The 18,715-nt window shown below is 41.8% G+C and overlaps 1 protein-coding gene across 1 annotated transcript in view; it reads left to right on the plus strand.

Moving 5' to 3' along the window:
- The first annotated feature begins 264 nt into the window (after nucleotides 1-264).
- The window catches only part of LOC306941433 (uridine-cytidine kinase-like 1), a 39,823-nt gene continuing 21,372 nt past the window's right edge, over nucleotides 265-18,715 (plus strand). The window contains exons 1-7 of the mRNA XM_079526896.1: nucleotides 265-437; nucleotides 2,383-2,597; nucleotides 6,513-6,619; nucleotides 9,014-9,184; nucleotides 11,649-11,720; nucleotides 13,991-14,180; nucleotides 15,813-15,874. Coding sequence (XP_079383022.1) covers nucleotides 283-437; nucleotides 2,383-2,597; nucleotides 6,513-6,619; nucleotides 9,014-9,184; nucleotides 11,649-11,720; nucleotides 13,991-14,180; nucleotides 15,813-15,874 — 972 coding nt within the window. The 5' untranslated portion in view covers nucleotides 265-282. The remainder of the gene's footprint in view (nucleotides 438-2,382; nucleotides 2,598-6,512; nucleotides 6,620-9,013; nucleotides 9,185-11,648; nucleotides 11,721-13,990; nucleotides 14,181-15,812; nucleotides 15,875-18,715) is intronic.

Below are 18,715 nucleotides of genomic sequence, written 5' to 3' on the forward strand. Positions count from 1 at the left end.
TGTCAATTTATGCATTGTCAACATAAGGGGGAAAGTAGGCTACCCCATTCCCCAATGCCTAGTCACGTGGGCGTGGTTTTGAGGTTAGGTTTAGGCATAATCTCTGTGAAGTTACGGTTGGGGTTAAGGTTAAATTTAGGCATAGTTTTTGTGAGGTTAAGGTTAGGTTAGTTTAGTTATTATTAGTTTATGTTCATTGTTTAGGCATATAACCACGCCCACCTGGGCGAAACACATGGGAAAGAGGGAGTACACAAAGTGGAACGTCATCACGCAGCGTCCATGTGTTGGGTTTACGCGCCGGCGGCTCCGCTCAGTGTGACAGATGGAAACATGGCTTCTATGACAACAAGCCAAGCAGAAGACAAGCAGGAGCCGCAGACAACCAAAGAAGGTCTGGCAGAAGAAGAGGACATATCTATGTCCAGATCTGACAGGTCAGTGAACTGAGGACTGTCTGGAATAAAGCGAAAAACAAACGGGGGGCATAGAAGAAACGGCTAATATTAGCATTGCTCATGGCTAAGTTAGCCTAACCCACTCAATCAATCATTCTTCTTAGCGTGGGTGACATGCATGTAGCTTATTATACCAGTAGTATGTATGTCGCTTGCTGACAAGGACTAATGTTCACTGATCTTCTTAAATTAGTGCTTTTCGTTAACATAGATTATAGATTGAGCTCGATCGAGTCAGAGAACAAAAGCTGATGATGCGTAGCAAGAAAACAGCTAGGGGGGAATATCTCGCACAATAATTATTATTGTTCAAAGGAGTTGCTGTGTCCACACAGACATACCAGTACATAACGTTCTATCTAGTTCAATATGGAAGGTGTACTGTTTGTTTACGTATGACTAACATACATACCACGTACACAAATGCTCTCTGGCTACAGTGGCTACACAACCATTCTGCGTATTCGCTGATTCATAAACCAGACGTGGCGTTGAGGACACGACACAGAGGGATCAGGTGTCTGTCTGTGTCATCTAACCCAGCTGTGCATTTGGAACGCTGTCACTTGTTACAGTTCTCTGTCGCCTGGCTTCTCTAAATTCCTTCTAGATGTCGGGAATGACAGCCATTCAAATTGTCGTTTCGTTTTCAATGCAGTCAATGAATTGAACACTTGCAATAATACACTTCGCACATGATAGGTTTGAGAATCAGTTTGTCACATCACGATCACATGTGATATAAGTGGGTGAAATGTTTTTTGTACACGCTCCATATCATTCAGTGCTTTCGGGTAAGGGGGGGATACATATGTCAAAGATATCTAACATAAAATGCACAACAATTTTAACTTCCAAGTGATGATAGCCTTACTCAGGCGAGTACCTGCCCCACCCTGTGCCATGCTGTGTCCGAGGCAGCTGTGTGGTTTTCCTGGGGAGGGCTGGCAAGATCCCCCTCCCTCCCCCTCACCCACACAGACAGTAGGCTGTGGCCATCACTGTGGAGAGAGATGTGGTCAGAGAGGGTCTATTGGAGCGTACAGATTCCCCCTCCCCTCTCTCTGCAGCACAATGAGTGAGTGACAGTAGGGTTCAACTGCCTCTCTTGCACCAGCAGCACGGGGGCAGGTGTGAGCTTATATGGCATTTCTGATGGTGACTGGTAAATTAACAAGCCCATTACCACCTTCATCTTTCAACCACTTCAACCTATTTTGTCTAAAATGTTAAAATATTTTCCAAAGATTTTAAAAACCTGCTGTTCGTTGTACAACAAAAAACAAAGGGCTTTAATGGTTGGTTATCTTACACATTTCACTCTTACACATGGATTTTATATGGCCCTAGAATGTCTGTGATCATACATATATTGTCATATATTCCTGTATACACAGCCATAGAACACCCCTCTCTGCTTCTGGTTGCGGCGCAACAGCTTGTGAAAAAGTGGAGATATTTGACTAAATACACGTTTTGTGCCAGAACTTTCACATGGATATGAAAGTAGAGGACAATATCTCACTCCACGTCTTTGGAATTATTTAATGGGTGAATACATACGGAGCATTTATCACATGTATGCCGTGCATGTTGCGCCGCAACCAGAAGCAGATGGGGTGTTCTATGGCTGTGTATACAGGAATATATGACTATATGTATGATCACAGACATTCTAGGGCTAGGATTTTATACATCCTAGAAGACCTACTGTAGAGTGAGTTTAGCTATGAGCTATGTTTGTTGTATTTCATCTTGCTTAAGCTTCCAGTTTCCAGCCACTCTCCACTCATTTTAATGTAAAATTCAGACTAGATGGTGAACATTATCCACTAATGCTACTAAATAATGCAAAGCTGTGTACATTTGGAATAAACATGCACGATTTGACTGTATACGTTGTATCTGTGTCTGCTGTGGTCAGTGGGAGTGGAGACGATTCACTGGATGGCCTGTCAAAACAAGTTCCCATTCCCCGCTGTCCGTTGACCCCCTCGCTGTCACCACGGAAACGGACCACAAGTCAATCCAAGACAGAACCGCCGCTGCTGAGGACCAATAAGAGGACCATCTACACCGCCGGCAGACCGCCTTGGTACAATGTCACTGGGACCACTTTCAAAGAGGCCTTTGTCATTGGTGAGAATTTTTGTAATTTAGCTGATCCAGAGACGCTTACACACTGAATATGTAAGTAGGAGGAGTTCACTGTCTGTCAGCAGTTTCTGAGATTAGCTGCAAACAGAGACAGATATACACACAAACACAGGAAGCTGGGGATTATACACACACACACACACACACACACACACACACACACACACACACACACACACACACACACACACACACACACACACACACACTGTGTAAGTGTTTCTTGTTGGTTTGTTAGTGGAGTCTTGTGGTTTTAGAATGGCTCAGGAAAGGAAGGACAGTTCATACCTTGTTGTCATAACATCAGATTACATGTTTCCAGAGTCAGACAAGATGGACTTTTCCACCCTGTCTCTTGCCAGAATGTGTCTAAGCCCTACATGATGGCATCGTTGCTATTTGCAGTTTTTGCAAGCTGCACATGCACAAATGAGTGTGCGTGTCTGTACTGTTTTTACAAGTGAAGGAAAATTGATAATGTGTGCGCTTTTATGTGTGTATCGATTAGCACCATCCAACTGTGTGTTTGTGTGTGCATGGATGTATTCGTGGGGGCATGCACTTGCACGCATCAGACTGCCATCATGTGCCATGAATGGGAGCCGACTGGCCGTTATCTTTAGTAGGCAATCAGTTATCGTCATTGGGTCGCACTGGTTACAATTTCACACTCTGCTGTGCTCTGCTAGATGTGGTTCTCGTAAAGGGAAAAGCCCAGGTTTGTGTTAGTGTGTGTGCACACATGCGAATACACACAAAGGAGGGAATAGGAGAGTGCGTTCATGCGGAATAATCAACCTGCATCAAAGGTCAATTGAAGGCAAAGGGTGAGAGAGCGAGCAGCATTTTAGGGGTGGAGGGGAAGAGGAAGAGAGATTGAAAGACAGTGCTTTTCAAAGTGGAGGCGACATGTCATGAGCTTGTATTGATCTGATATTTTCACTATTTCTTCTTTAAAAAAAGCATTTCACAAAAGGGGTTAACTCACAGACACAGGCTATAGGGTCCTTGTCATTGGAAAGGTTTGGGAACCCCTGCATTAAGAGACATGAGATTATAAGAGGCAGGAGTAGATTTACAGTTAACAGCACATGAAAAGGGCGGAACAGAGTTCCGCAGGGTTAGTGGACTGTGTTTTGCCTTGGCTCAGTGCAGAATCAGATTTCATTGCTAATAGAATTAGAAAATGCTGTTTTATCACCCGTAGCCACTAGTGTCAATGGGCATGTTTCATTGTAGTGTGTGAGTGTGCCACAGTGACTATTCTCATCACTGTGGAATCAATAATGGTACGATTCAGATAGGATAAAGACTTTGAGTTTGTCTTTTCAATTTACAAGCCCTAACGACTATTTCCAGAGTTAAGCAGATCTGCACGATACTGACAAAAAAGTCAATATTGCAACCTTTTCACCAGAAGTTGCAACTGTGATGTGACCTGCAATACCTTGTAATTTCTTTCCTCATGCTCTCAAAGTTGTTCACAAATGAACGATTTCCTCCTGAATGTAACTTGATTTATGGGCTTCAGTTCTCCACAGAAACGGAAACCTTTGTTAGATTGTTCAGCTTTCATTAAAAAAATATGCACCTTGCAATTGAGATTGTCACGATTCTGATTACGTTTTATTTTTTTGTATTAATTGTGACGCCCTTGCTGTCAGTGATAACCATATGTTGGTATCAGGGCCGGTGTTAAGCTGTTTTCTCACTTTCCCCATGGTCGTGTCTGGGTCTTGTGTTGCCCTCAGTGGCTGAAACTGGCTGTGTGTAGTTTTACACTTGAGGGGTTTTATCTGAAGAAAACCTCATTCCAGCCCTTTACTAGGTGTTCAGCTCAGAAGAAGGCTATTTCTGTCTCACACACACACACACACACACACACACACACACACACACACACACACACACACACAATGGGAAAGTTATCCTGTGTTTCCTTTGTGTATTTTTGGCATAGGGATTTCTTGTTGTGGACTTACTTGTTGATGGTCTTGATTAGTCATAGGAAATGTAAGAGCTGAACTTGGTGCACTGTATAATATACAGTGCACCAAGTTCAGCTCTTACATAAGACAGGTTCATATTATGAACCTGTCTTACAGTATGTGTCAGTGTCAGGATATGAATCTGTCTTACTCTGACAGTATATGTGAGGATATTAACCTGTGTGGAACAGTATGTGAAACCTGCCTCGAATGGGAATAAACCCATTTAGACCTGAGGCCGATTCTAAGAAAGAAATCATGACAGTTTTCTGAAAAACCTGTTTCTATGTCAAGGACCCCCAGAATTATCTGTATTTATTTGGCCGCGGACCCCCATCTGAAAATATGTTGTTCCAGGGACCACCCCAGAAGCAAATATTTGAAATGTTCACTCTGAAAGAATGTATATTCAAAGATTTGCGCCACATGTTGATGTTTTTTCAAAAATAGCAGATCTACAAGCTCATAGCTTGTAGATCTTCTATTTTTCAAGAGGTAAAGTATAGCATAATGCTTAAAACATCAAAAGGCATTCCCGCCCTGAATGGGTTAAAACAAATTGACCTTATTTAGAAAAATCACACCCGTGTGAAGTGAGGGGCGCTAATATATTAAAGTCTAACTCATGCCTAATTACTCCATTAGGCTGCCGATTATAGAATAGTTGATTAAGTATGCTAAAGAGACTTAAATGGATATGTCACTTCCAAAGATGTTTGGGTAATTTTTAACGTCTGCTCAGGCTTTTGTGAGCACCCCAGGCAGTTTCTAAGTTGCTTAATTCAGTATTATTAAGGGACCAAGCCCAAAGGGACTTCTTGGTCCCTTATTGTATTTGTCTGTTTTTTTCCTTCTCCTTCTGCCAAAAATAGCAGTTCTGGCTTAACCGTGCAATCAGTTTTCGTGAAACTAGGCAATATGGTAGACTCAGATGGCACTTGTTTCCACATGTGCCTTGACTCATGGGGAACACATCTGTCACTTTGACCAGTAAGCTCCACCCTCACTTTTGAGCAGTTAAACCTGATTTTCTGCCGGCATTTTTGAGCAATTTGCGTGAGATGTTCTACACACAAACTATGGACCATTATCTGAAATCTTAGTTGAAGAGAAGTTTGTACTGTACATGAAAATTTGTACAACAGGCACTTTGAACAGGCATAACTCGTGCCTTGTCTGTCTGTTTGTCTGTCTATCTGTGTGTTTGGGGTACAAACAGCTACAATACCGCTGGGTGACCTGAAGTGGCACTGTTGAGCAGCCTAAAAGGGCTTATTGCTTGGTCCTGTAGACGTTGAAATGATCCCAAACATGTTTGGAAGAGAAATATCCCTTTAATAACACTATATGGTTGCAGTCAATTTAGTCAGGTTGTTTCTGGCTGCATTAAAAGGAAGATATGGACAAGCAAGACAGTGAATCACAATGAATGATTAAATGGTAACCTAGTCCAATTAAACGGCTGGTTTCACAACGCATGTCTAGTAATGCACACAAATTTAAATCACTGGTTAAAATAAAATACTTGTGCTGGTAATCCAGCTTTACAGCATGTTGTGGGTTCAAGTCCCGTTCCCGACGACCTTTGCTGTGTGTCACCCCCCATCTCTCTCTCCCCATTTAATTCTGATTACTGTTCATTATCAATAAAGGCAAAAAAACTAAAAAATCTTTAAAAAAAAAAAGAAATGTTGTTCTCACCTTTGTCATAATTTGTTGTAATTACTTTTACTGTCAACTTTTGACAAGAGACCCTTTGAGGTTGTTAAATTGGATAAGATGATGTTGTTCATTGTCATGTGATGCTTCTTAGCGTCTGGGCTGGGGTTCGGACCTTAATGTGAGTTGTGACAGAATGCATGTGTGATGCCATGGCCCTCTCCTCTCTTCCTGCCTCCTCCCCATGTAGGTTTGTGTGGTGGCAGTGCCTCTGGAAAAACCACCGTAGCCAATAAGATCATAGAAGCGTTGGACGTTCCCTGGGTGGTGCTGCTGTCCATGGATTCATTCTACAAGGTAGACGACGCCATGACATATTTACAGTGCCAGTGAATGGCAAACAGCCAGAATGACATGGATTGTTAGACCGTTCAATACCAAAGCTGATATGGCTGCTGCTCCTTCTGTAGCATGCAGCTGCTGCCACATTAATCTAGGAAAGCATGCAAATTACTTACTATTTTTTTTAGACTGTAGTGTACGAGTGTGTTTCCCATCAATATCGGCTGATTCTTTTACCATTTTGTACAACAGTTGTAGCCTATATGCAGGATTTTCAGACATGGCTGACTAATCAAATGGTATCATTACTTATGGGGAGTTACAATAATATAATTTATCAAGTAATTTAAAAAATCCCCCCTTTGTCAGTTTAGTGCATTCAAATCATTCAATTCAATTCAATCAATCAAATTAATAAGAGTTATTTTTACAGAACGTTGTTCAACTAGTTGAACAACGTTCTGTAAAAATAACTCTTATTAACATTGATTTCAAAACAGTTGTGTGCACATTAATGAATGCAGCATGCAAGTCAGCCTTTCTCGGTTCATAATTAATCCAGATTTTATTTAAATTAAATGTTCTTGTGAGACAATTCACTGTCGCAGCCCAATAAGTGATATTAATTAAATGATTCATATCAATTATGTTCTACACCGCATTGGGACTGAAAAGTCAATGGCTACTCTGCTCACTGAATTACAGAAAAACAGTTTTGTTACCTTTTTCTTTAGTCGGGGAAATGAACTGATCTTGGATACCCTTCTTAGGCCTTGCTTAAAGTCACCTGCAGTAATGTCAGAGGTGAAAGCATTCATCATAAAGGTTTTCCTCCCAGATTTCCCTGGCTGGTTTGTGGATGTGGACTGACAACAGAGGTCAGTGGTCACGACTCACAAGCCTGCTTCTCTATCCTCTATGATGTGGGCAATTACTAAATCAATTGAAGGAACATAATATATGATATATAATTGGAATAATATATGATTCATGGTCTGATGCATTTATGTGGGTGAATTTGAAAGGGGTTGGACTTGCAAAAGCATTTGCTCAGCAGTGTTGTCACTGACTTAAATAATTTCTCTTGTTTCTTTCTGATTACTTATGTATATTCTGTTCTCATCTGTTCTGTTGTCAACTCTCTGTCCCCCAGCTGTTGGTTTAGTTTTCCTAACAAAACCAAAAGATGCTGCGTGCATACATAATATGTCCCCAATGCTCCCCATAGACTAGGGACATTCTTTACCCGCTCCTGTGAGGCGTGAAATCTGCTTTTCTCCTGATTGAACAGCACTGTCTGTAGTTGGCACGACATTAAGGTTAACAGCACCGCTGTATACAGGGCCTCAAGTGGTGTTCTCAACTGACTGTAGTATATGGTCAAATGCTTCCAAATGTGCCCACAAATACAGTATCACTAGCATTTTTGTATTATCATCAGACAGCATATATCCTCAATGATTCAACTGGATAGTATATATATCCATGTACATATATATTTTGTATGTATTGCCATACATTGTGCTGCAAGGCAAGACGTTTATTTGTATAGAACAAGGTGATTCAAAGTGCTTTACACAAAACATAAGCATTGAGAGATTAAGGCACAGAACATCAAAACTGTACTGAACTTAGTGAACTGTCAAACCACCTTTCTGTACCTTCAAGATACTTAATGTGTGCAAGATTGTTGTTGGATTTTTACATTGTGGCCAAAAGCCAAGCCATCTAGAAAATGGTTTATCTGTAAAGTATTTATGTCCTCTCAAATGTAGACCAATCACTGCTCACTCTGCTACATTCATGACATCAAGAAACAGAACCAGAAGCAGCATGAAAAAACATCTCTGGCCATGAATGAATGCAGCATGAATGGACAGTCTGTAATACCAGGAAATATGCCTGTTGAAGTGAAAGCCAACGTAAAACTTTTAAAGAATGTAAAAGTTGCATGATTTTGTCCGTCTTAATTCGACCGTTACGTGTTGCACTGTGTGATGTGAAAAAGGTCAAATCATGATTACATGAGTGCAAGTTGAATTGAGTCTACCAGTGACAAGATGAAACTACAACCTACGTCTGCCAATGTATCCCTTATGACAAAGGAGTATTTTGTTTGTTTGTCAAGCCTCTTGGGGAAATTCATCTTTACGTGTGTGTGTGTGTGTGTGTGTGTGTGTGTGTGTGTGTGTGTGTGTGTGTGTGTGTGTGTGTGTGTGTGTGTGTGTGTGTGTGTGTGTGTGTGTGTGTGTGTGTGTGTGTGTGTGTGTGTGTGTGTGTGTGTGTGTGTGTGTGTGTGTGTGTGTGTGTGTGTGTGTGTGTGTGTGTGTGTGTGTGTGTGTGTGTGTGTGTGTGTGTGTGTGTGTGTGTGTGTGTGTGTGTGTGTGTGTGTGTGTGTGTGTGTCTCAGGTATTAAATAAAGAGAACCAGGAGCTTGCAGCCAAGAACGAGTATAACTTTGACCACCCAGATGCCTTTGACTTTGAGCTCCTGGTCACTGTGTTGAGGAAGCTAAAGAAAGGCAAGAGCATCAAAGTTCCAGTATACGACTTTACCTCACACTGCAGACGTAAAGAATGGGTAAGACCTCTCATAATAATGTAGCTTCTGTCTGTCTGTGTGTTTTAGGCACATTTTGTGTGTGGTGTGTGCATGTGTTTATAAAAATGGTTCATGGTTCATGGTTCAAATGGTCAATATATGACAAAGCTGTGAACAGACAATGATCGTATTGATGCACGTACTGTATGGTGGTCCTTTTTAGCAAAGTTACAGTTGGGTGCCACCGATATTGTCCCTTATCATTTGACCCATTTAGGCCTGACCTCAAAATTTTAAAAAATCCTCCAGTTTTCTGAAATAAATATTTTCACGATTTAAAAAAAATAGCAGACCTACAAGCTCGTAGCGCGCCACTCGGTGGCGCGCTATGAGCTTGTAGATCTGCTATTTTTCAATAGCTAAATTATAACAATGTTTAAAACACCAAAAGGGGTTCCCGCCCCAAAATGGGTTAACTGTCCTTTTGCGCAGATCACGCAAACCTCAGCAAAAAGAAAAGGACAATATCGATGGCCTCCAACTGTATGTTGATGTGATGATGATGTGTGGTCTATCCAGTAACACATACTGTACACACACCACAGTATTTCCAGTTGTCAATGCCTACTAATCCACCAATCACTATGGTTTAATTAATGTGTCCTATTCATTACCCGTCATGCTCCACTGCTGCAGCAACAATAATGGCTGATTCCCTGGCAGCAGACATATCTCTGCAGTATAGACTACACACAACAAGAACACTACACTAGAAGAACTGCTTTCCCAGTCACCTCTCTCTATCTCCTCGCAATGTAATTTAATGGCTGGAGGACCCGGCGCCTCCCAGGGGACACGTGACATGACTTGTTAACCAAGAAAATAATGTACGGACCGTTTTGTATTGGCCTTGAGTTTAATTACATCACGTCTTGCACAAAGGACGGTAGTTGGATAGGGTCTAGCCAACTAGTCGTTGCACTAGACGGCTAAACATTAGTGTGTGTGTGTGTGTGTGTGTGCGTGCGTGCGTGTGTGCGCGCGTGTGCGTGCGTGCGTGTGCGTGTTGTCAAGTGTGTGTAACTTAAGCAAAATAAATTGTAGGTCATCATAATACCCTTGTTCAATCACACTCTAAATGTAGAGGTCACCTACCTTTTCTCTGAGCTTCTGGCTTACTACGCACGCACGCACACCTACCTCATACACACACAACTTGCACTCCACATGCCCACTAAACACACACTTAAGTCCTCTGTAAATCCCTGTATTAGGAAGGAACTAAGGGGGAATGAAGGAATCAATAAACAACTCATCTCTTTCTTGAACATTCACTCTCTTTCGCATGTTCGCTCTCTCTCTCTCTCTCTCTCTCTCTCTCTCTCTCTCTCAATCTGACTCTCTCTCTCTAATCAATACAGAAGTGACCAGTCCATTGACTTTAGCAGTGAGTAGGTGTGTGCGAGGTAATGGGATCATGACATACTCTGGACCATATTGTTTTAGATCAAAGTGATTACACACAGAAGTGTGTGTGCGTGCGTGACACACACACACACACACACACACACACACACACACACACACACACACACACACACACACACACACACACACACACACACACACACACACGTATGTACACATGATGATACATATTCTGGTCACATCTTGGCCCAAAGTATTTGTGGCTGTCATGGAAATGTTCAGTGTCCTCTGCACTGACACTGACTGCCTATTGTACACACACACACACACACACACACACACACACACACACACTCTCCTGGGAGTGCTTGTTGTAGGGTGTTATCAGATGTCTGCAGAGAGGCAGGTCAAGGCAGTTTGCTCAGTGCCTACGCCAGCATCTGGTAGGATGACTAGAAGGCTGGGGGATGTTGTGTGGCAGGCAGATATTGAATAAATACTGCTTGCTTTAGGACAGTCCCATTTATTGTCATTGTGCACACTACTGATACTAATACAGTAGCACAAACAAGACTTTACACTCTTAAACCGAGTGTTAACCACTTATACTATACTTTGTTGACTGGGGTTCCCCAGATGTCTGTACTTGGTACTTTAGGTAGTTTTCTGCAAGGTTCAGGACAGGTAGGTAAAGTATTTATATATATACTTTACCTACCTGAACCTTGCAGAAAACTGTGTGGCTTTATGTGTTGTGCTGGGACACCAGGGGCTCTATTTTCGTCCATGCTAAACCCCTTATCCCTAAACTACTTTGCCTTGTTTTACTATTTTGAAAAACATTTTTGAATAGCTAAAATAGCCAATCTACAAGCTCACAACGTGTCGATGAAGATTGGCTATTTTAGCTATTCAAAAATGTTTTTCAAAATAGTAAAAAAAAAAGGCAAAGTAGTTTATGGATAAGGGGTTTAGCATGGATGAAAATAGAGCCCCAGGACTCCAACATGTACTAAATGGTAAGTTACTTGAAGCTATAGAGGCATTGACCTTCCATTCCCTTCTCTAATGACAGAAAACAGTGTATGGGGCCAATGTAGTCATCTTCGAGGGCATCCTGGCCTTTGCGAACAAGGAGCTGCTAAAGGTAAGGTGCTTCTTCTTGCCATATCAGTCTTCTCTTCTCTTCTCTTCAGACCTTAACAAAAATTGTTTCATTGATTTGAATAGTGGAATAATGTGGAAAAAATATCTTAACTCTCAAGGCTGTCCAACTGTCTGCCAGAGAAAAGCAAGTGCACTATCCAGTTGACATAATCAATGAATCTCATACGTTCCTCTTCATGTGGTTTTGATCCTTTTTAATTTGTTGATGTAAAACATTTTATTTTCAAAAAGTGCTTCTCGATTATTAGATTAAAAAGTAATCAATAGCAGAATCTCTTAGAAAACAATCAGTCATTGCAGCTATACTTCTAGTTCTAGTGTGTGTGTGTGTGTGTGTGTGTGTGTGTGTGTGTGTGTGTGTGTGTGTGTGTGTGTGTGTGTGTGTGTGTGTGTGTGTGTGTGTGTGTGTGTGTGTGTGTGTGTGTGTGTGTGTGTGTGTGTGTGTGTGTGTGTGTGTGTGTGTGTGTCGCGCGTCGCGCGCGCGCCTCAGTCGAAAATATTTGTGTGAAGGAAATGGGTTTATTAATGACACTCTTGAAGGCTCCTTCTATTTTCTTCGATCTGCGAGTCTGTCTGTGTAGGCACATATGTGTGCACGTGTGAGTGTTACAGTATGTGTGTATGAGCACGCCTGTGAGTGTTACAGTATGTGTGTATGAGCACGCCTGCTTGCATTTCTATGCCACGTTTTGAAATGTGCACTGCTCTGGTGTGCAGGGGTTAGATATGATCCATAGACATTTACATCGGCAAAACAGTTGTGCTGGTTGTGATTTATCACTCCGTACCGTGGTAATGGATGTGCCAGCACCATGCTGGCCCATGGTGATAAGACCAACAGCCAATAAGGTTCATCTGCCCGTTCACACAGCCTCCCCTGAGAGTACGCAGTGCAGAGTTGATTATCATCCAATTCTATTAACAAAGGCTATTGTCTGCTGTGATGAATTGTGTGTTTGATTTGTACATCCATTGATAATAGTCGTAAGTGAAGTCTATTACTGTGTATTGGGTGTAAATAAAGTGCTTATAGACTGGTTTGTTTTAGCCATTGTGTGAAGTGGCTTAGCATGCGTTTGTCATGGGATTTTATGCTGATGGTCCCAAAACTTGTGTAAATTGGTACACATTATCTCTGACTGAGGCACGTTTACGTGGTGTATTGCTCATTGTTTTCATGTTTTCAGATGCAAATGTACTGTTTAAAACTAGTAATTCACTGTCTGTCATCTGGAGTTGGATACAGAACGTATCAGCCCAATAGTGTCTTCCTAATTAAAATCTGGTGCGAGTGGAGGAACGTGAGCTATGGGAATCACGCAGGTAAAGGAGCAGTTCACTTCACTCTCCAAAAACACTTATTTTCTATGATGAAGCCTTGAATTTATGGAGTTTCTTTAGTTTTTGTTGCATTCCTGACCTCAGTAGAAGATGTAATGAAATGGACCTCATGTGTTAACCGTTTACATTAACCGGGTGAGGCATCAGGGTGCTCCATGCCTGAATATCTCCACAATTCTCCTTGAATTTCCCACACAAAAAATGAGGTCTGGCGTTGCACATGTTAGAGTTGTGATCTACAGAGGCCATGCTCTCCAACGTATCACAGCACACCACCCTTCATTCACCTCCTCCCATTGGCTGACAGCTCTGCTGACCCGGCAATATGCCCCCCTGTCCAGTCAGTCAGTTCTGCGGATTTACAGCTGAGTGAAACCACTGGCTTGTTGGGCAACTGAGTTATACCTATACTCTGTTTCCAATCTGCTCTTTGTCATTCACAGCCAACACTCTGTTTCTTTCTCTCTCCCCTCTGTCTCTCTGACATCGCTCAACCCAGTTTTTTGGTTTTTCTTTTTCAGAGTCATCAGTACCTTTTTGTTGATGTAGCAGTGCTGAATCATTGTGACTGGTTTTGCTGAGCAGGGTGTTTAAATTTAGTGGGACTGTGGAGAATGGATGGATTGACAGTCAGACAGAATGAATTGCTCTTTAAAGAGGGTAAAGATAAAGAAATAAGTTGATGGCCTAGCCTGGCCTTTAAAAGAAAATCAGAGCTAAAGTTATGTAGTACGTGCTTTTTGTGTGTTTGTTCCTTTGTGCCTTGCATTCTTTTATGCCCCGTTCAATTGGTTTGTTACTGTTAGTTCTATTCTTTCACACACACACACGCACACGCACACACACACAGGGCTTGGTTCTGGCAGAGTTAAAAGTTGATCTCTCTTGGTCTTCTTCACCCCCCTCTAGCTGCTGGACATGAAGGTGTTTGTGGACACTGACTCGGACATTCGACTGGTACGGAGGCTGAAGAGGGACATAACACAGCGTGGCCGTGACATCAGCGGCGTGATCAAACAGTACAATAAATTTGTCAAGCCTTCGTTTGAGCAGTACATTGAACCGACGGTTCAGGTGGCTGATATAGTGGTGCCCAGAGGTCAGTGGGACGGTTACTTGCATTACACTGTCCAGTCCTTGCCGTGGTCCTGGCCCAGTTGAGTCTAGAGTCTTTGGGGGTCGAGTCGAGTCTCAGTAAAAAAGAAATCCTCCGGTTTTAATTAATTAAATTATTTATTTATTTACGGCAGAAATACAGTTGTATCCTAACCCGAAATGAAAAATGCACAGAATAAATGTTTATCAGAATAGTATAGCTACTACATTCATTTAGACTCCTTGCGTCTATATCTTAATAAGTGGAGGCACAGATTCAACACTGGTCACAGTCCAATGCTAGCCTACTGGCTGCTCAAGTGCTCACTGCACTGCTGACATTCCATACTGCACTGCTGACATTCCCTGCTGTTCGCAGTAAATGATGCATGACAGAGTATAGGCTACAAACAACTAAGCATTTTTGTAACCAAATAAGCCTGTAGGTACTGTAACATTACAGTATGTGGGCACGATGGGCAACATATGGAACTTGACGTTTATGCAGTGAACATTAATTACGTAGTGTTTAACGAGGTCAGCAGCCGCAGCGTAACACAAATCCTATCATCTTATCAACATATTAAACAAATGCAAAGTTAAATGACGTTTGATAGCTGATGCGGAGCCAAACATATTTGTTTAGTTTTGATATTTTAATATTTAAAGGAGACAGGAGAAGGAGACACTTGTATTCAGTCAACACTGCTACCTACAGATCTGGTCAATAGCATTTTTCAATCCCATTTTTGAATGCTGAACTTGGCTTTCAGACTTGACTTTTGTCTACAATCTACAAAAACATTATGATGTTATATTATGATGTTGGCTCCCATAGTCCGATAAAATATTTAAGTGTATTTACAAAACAGCAACCATACCCACATAGCATTGCCTCCTTGATCCAGTCTAATGAAAGAACACTAAAATGCAACCACTAGCTGATACATACAGTACTAAGAATTATTTGGATGAAACTGCATTTACTGTGCAATATTAGTTCCATCCATTAGCTGGGTTTCATTGGTTCCTGCCATTAGTTTGAAACCAGTAACCATTTGACAGAATATATTTAGAACATAATAGATTTTCTCCATTAGTCGCAAGCTAATGTTGCTGCCTATGGCGCAAAGGCATAACGTTAAGTGGGATCAGAGTTCTATATCCTAATAGAATAATTAAATATAGCTTGTGCTGTCTTTTTGTAATGGATGTATTCTCTTACTTACAGTATATGAAACCTTAACCATTTCAGTCAAGTCATGGCCCAAAAGCACTTGATGATGACAATGAGACTCTCTGTGATTCCATGAGAGGCCTTATGACTCCATTGCAATCTGGAATGTTAATTGAAACATTGAAAGTGTAAGAAAGAAACCTTTGCAGGACAACTTTTAGAAGTAACACTCCTGTGTGTGTGTGTGTGTGTGTGTGTGTGTGTGTGTGTGTGTGTGTGTGTGTGTGTGTGTGTGTGTGTGTGTGTGTGTGTGTGTGTGTGTGTGTGTGTGTGTGTGTGTGTGTGTGTGTGTGTGTGTGTGTGTGTGTGTGTGTGTGTGTGTGTGTGTGTGTGTGTGTGTGTGTGTGTGTGTCTCTCTCTCTCTCTCTCTCTCTCTCTCTCTCTCTCTCTCTCTCTCAGGTGGTGAGAACTTTGTAGCATTGGACCTTATTGTGCAGCACGTCCACAGTCAGCTGGAGAAGGTAGGGCAGCACACAACATCATTAGTGTGGTTGCCCTAACAGGGCAACCACACTATTGTTTTTGTACATTTGGATACTACTCCTCCCACAGTTTTTGCCGCACACACTCGAGCCATATGTCAAATCGACCGGCTTCATCGGGAATCGTGTGCTTGTATTTTGCTAAGAGATCCGTTGTATAGTTTAATTGATATTAATTAATTAGTTCTCCATAGACTTATAATGGGGAAATCGAAGACTAAATTTAAATATTTTTTTCCCTTGGAGACCGTAAGCGCCATATTTACAAGACTTGGGGGGAGGTTAATAATAATTATGAAAATTAATTGAAAAGGAATTACATCAGGTCGGCCTCATGGTGGCGCTATAACAGCCCACTTTGCGTTTTTCCCTATAACTCTTGAACCGTAAGTCATAAAATCAAATTTTCCTTTTCCATGGATTCCTTGGGTCATGATGCATTTCCACATATAGGCCACGCCCATTTTCGTCAGGGAAAATAATCCTGCAAATTTGAATTTTCTCCAAAACACACTTTTGGCTCCTCCTACATATTTTATCCAAATCTCACAAAAATCGGCACACATGATCTCCGGACCCATCCGATTAAAACACCAACTCGATAGTTGCAGCTAGAGATTTCCCGATACTGTTTCGGTATCGGAAAAGTATCGGTATCGGGCCTTTTTTGTCATATTGGTATCGGCCAATATGCCAGTCTAACCACCAGGGGTAAGGGTTTGACACTATGGCAAGTAAATATGTTGGGGCATGTGGAGTTTGCTTTGGAGTTGCCCAAACTGCAAGTGCACATTAGAGTGAGGAGTCTGCTATAAACACAACATGAGATATAAAACGTGTCCCTCTAGATTCAAGAGAAGACGAACCTAACCTCGGGTTCCGAGACTATCCAAGACGCGCCAAGTACCCAGTGGTCTAGGTTTACTGCCGGTGGGTGCGCCTATTCTCACACTGTGTCAAGTACCATGCCCAAATCAAATGGCTACTACTTTGCATAACAACAGGTTTAACTATTTTCCTGAACGCACGTTCTCATACACGTTAAGCAACACAGCAGTATGGCTCCAGTAGGTTACTGCTTCTGTGGTGTTCTGCACGCAACAGGAATGCCTCCTCCACCATCAAAGAAGAGATTCGTCCAAAGCAAACTTTTTAGTTTCTCTACTGCAGCGCAGTAAAGCAGTTTGTCTACTTTTGTGTTTGTGTGTCTAATACTCTCATACACTATAAACAATATACACTTAGGCTATCAGCTGTTCCGTGCGCATGCTCATGCACATGTAGGCGTGTGCATACGCGTGAAGTCATTAAAATGCTGTGGTACCGGAAAGAAAATCACCATTACACCACTGGTCCGAACCAGTAGATTTTCAACACAGTATTATAGTGCTAGTAAAGGCTGGTAGTGTGTTGTTACTGTTGTTTTATGGTCGTTAGAATTAATTTGTCATAAGTCTACTTTTGTGTGTTTGCGTGTCTAAAACTCATACTAGGCAATCAGCTGTTCTGTGTATACACTCACATGTAGCCGCACGCGTGCGTGTACGAGGTGTGTACGTGACCTCATTAAAATGCTGTGGTACCAAAACAAAAAACCACCATTACACCACTGCCCCCTAACATCATGAGTCAGTGAGTGGTTGATGGTGATTACTTCAGAACCGCGACATACTGTACCAAAGCCTACACGGGTTGTGCAAGGACGCGCTGTGATTGGCCAGTCACTGTGATTGACAGCCTAAACCTAACCCTAACCTTAACCTCAGTAAAACACATGGCACATGGAATTAGTGCCTTGGAAGTTTGTGGATTCGAATCCAATCAAACCTGGACAGAGGGGGAATGGAAATTCACCACATTTCCACAGGACCTAAACAATACCAATCCTTTATGGTAAACCGGGGAACAAACAAAACCACTGAATCCAAAACCACTGAATCCCTCTCAATTAGAGCAGAGCAAGGGCAATATCATAAACACAAAGCCATTTATATTCAAAATCAGACCATGGTCTGATGGTCTGAGGTTGACACTAATGGGTTTGATGGGGGTAGGTAATGGGTGTAGGTAAACATACTTAAGCAACTACAACATGACGTCACGGAGCCATGGTAAAGAGCAAACCACTGCTCTCCCAAGCCCTTCTCTCTGGTTTTACTCACCACCGCTCCACATTATTACAGCTCCGGTCGAGTCCGGTGGTCACCTCACCACCGGAGCGGTGGTCACCTCACCACCGAAAATCCAGACTATGAATAGGCCTTCAATCCCCTCAAAGGTAATCACATTTTAAGCATTGACCTCCAGTAACCTTACCTCAGAGGTAACTAGATTAAGTCAGACTAAATCTAAATATAAGATTTAGAAACCTTTAGTGTTTCTAGTAAGACTAAATCATAATTGCCCAGACTCTTCTTCAACAAAGATGGCGAAAGCAAACATTCTTTGTGCTGTACTTACATCCAATAGTATGGTACAAAACACTGAAGTCCTTAAACCAGAAACCTAACCTTGACCTCAGTAAACTTAACTTGCCCGGGGGCGTGGTTATAAGCACAACCCGTGTTGGATTTAGTATGTCACCACAGAACCACGGTAAATGATGCCTTCAGGCTTCCATTGGTAGATCAATAGATATTCAGGCCTAAAAGTGTCTAATTCTCTCCTTGTTTCTAAATATTCAAATTTGTTTCTGCCCAAGAATATAGTAGGGGAAAATGGGGCTGCTGATGGAAAACATGAAAATAAAATAATTGGGCCTCATCCATGAAACCGTTCTTACATTTTTACTTTAATGTATTACATGTAATGTATTACAAT

The sequence above is a fragment of the Electrona antarctica genome (assembly GCF_951216825.1).
Source record: "Electrona antarctica genome assembly, chromosome: 17".
Classification (NCBI taxonomy): Eukaryota; Metazoa; Chordata; class Actinopteri; order Myctophiformes; family Myctophidae; genus Electrona; species Electrona antarctica.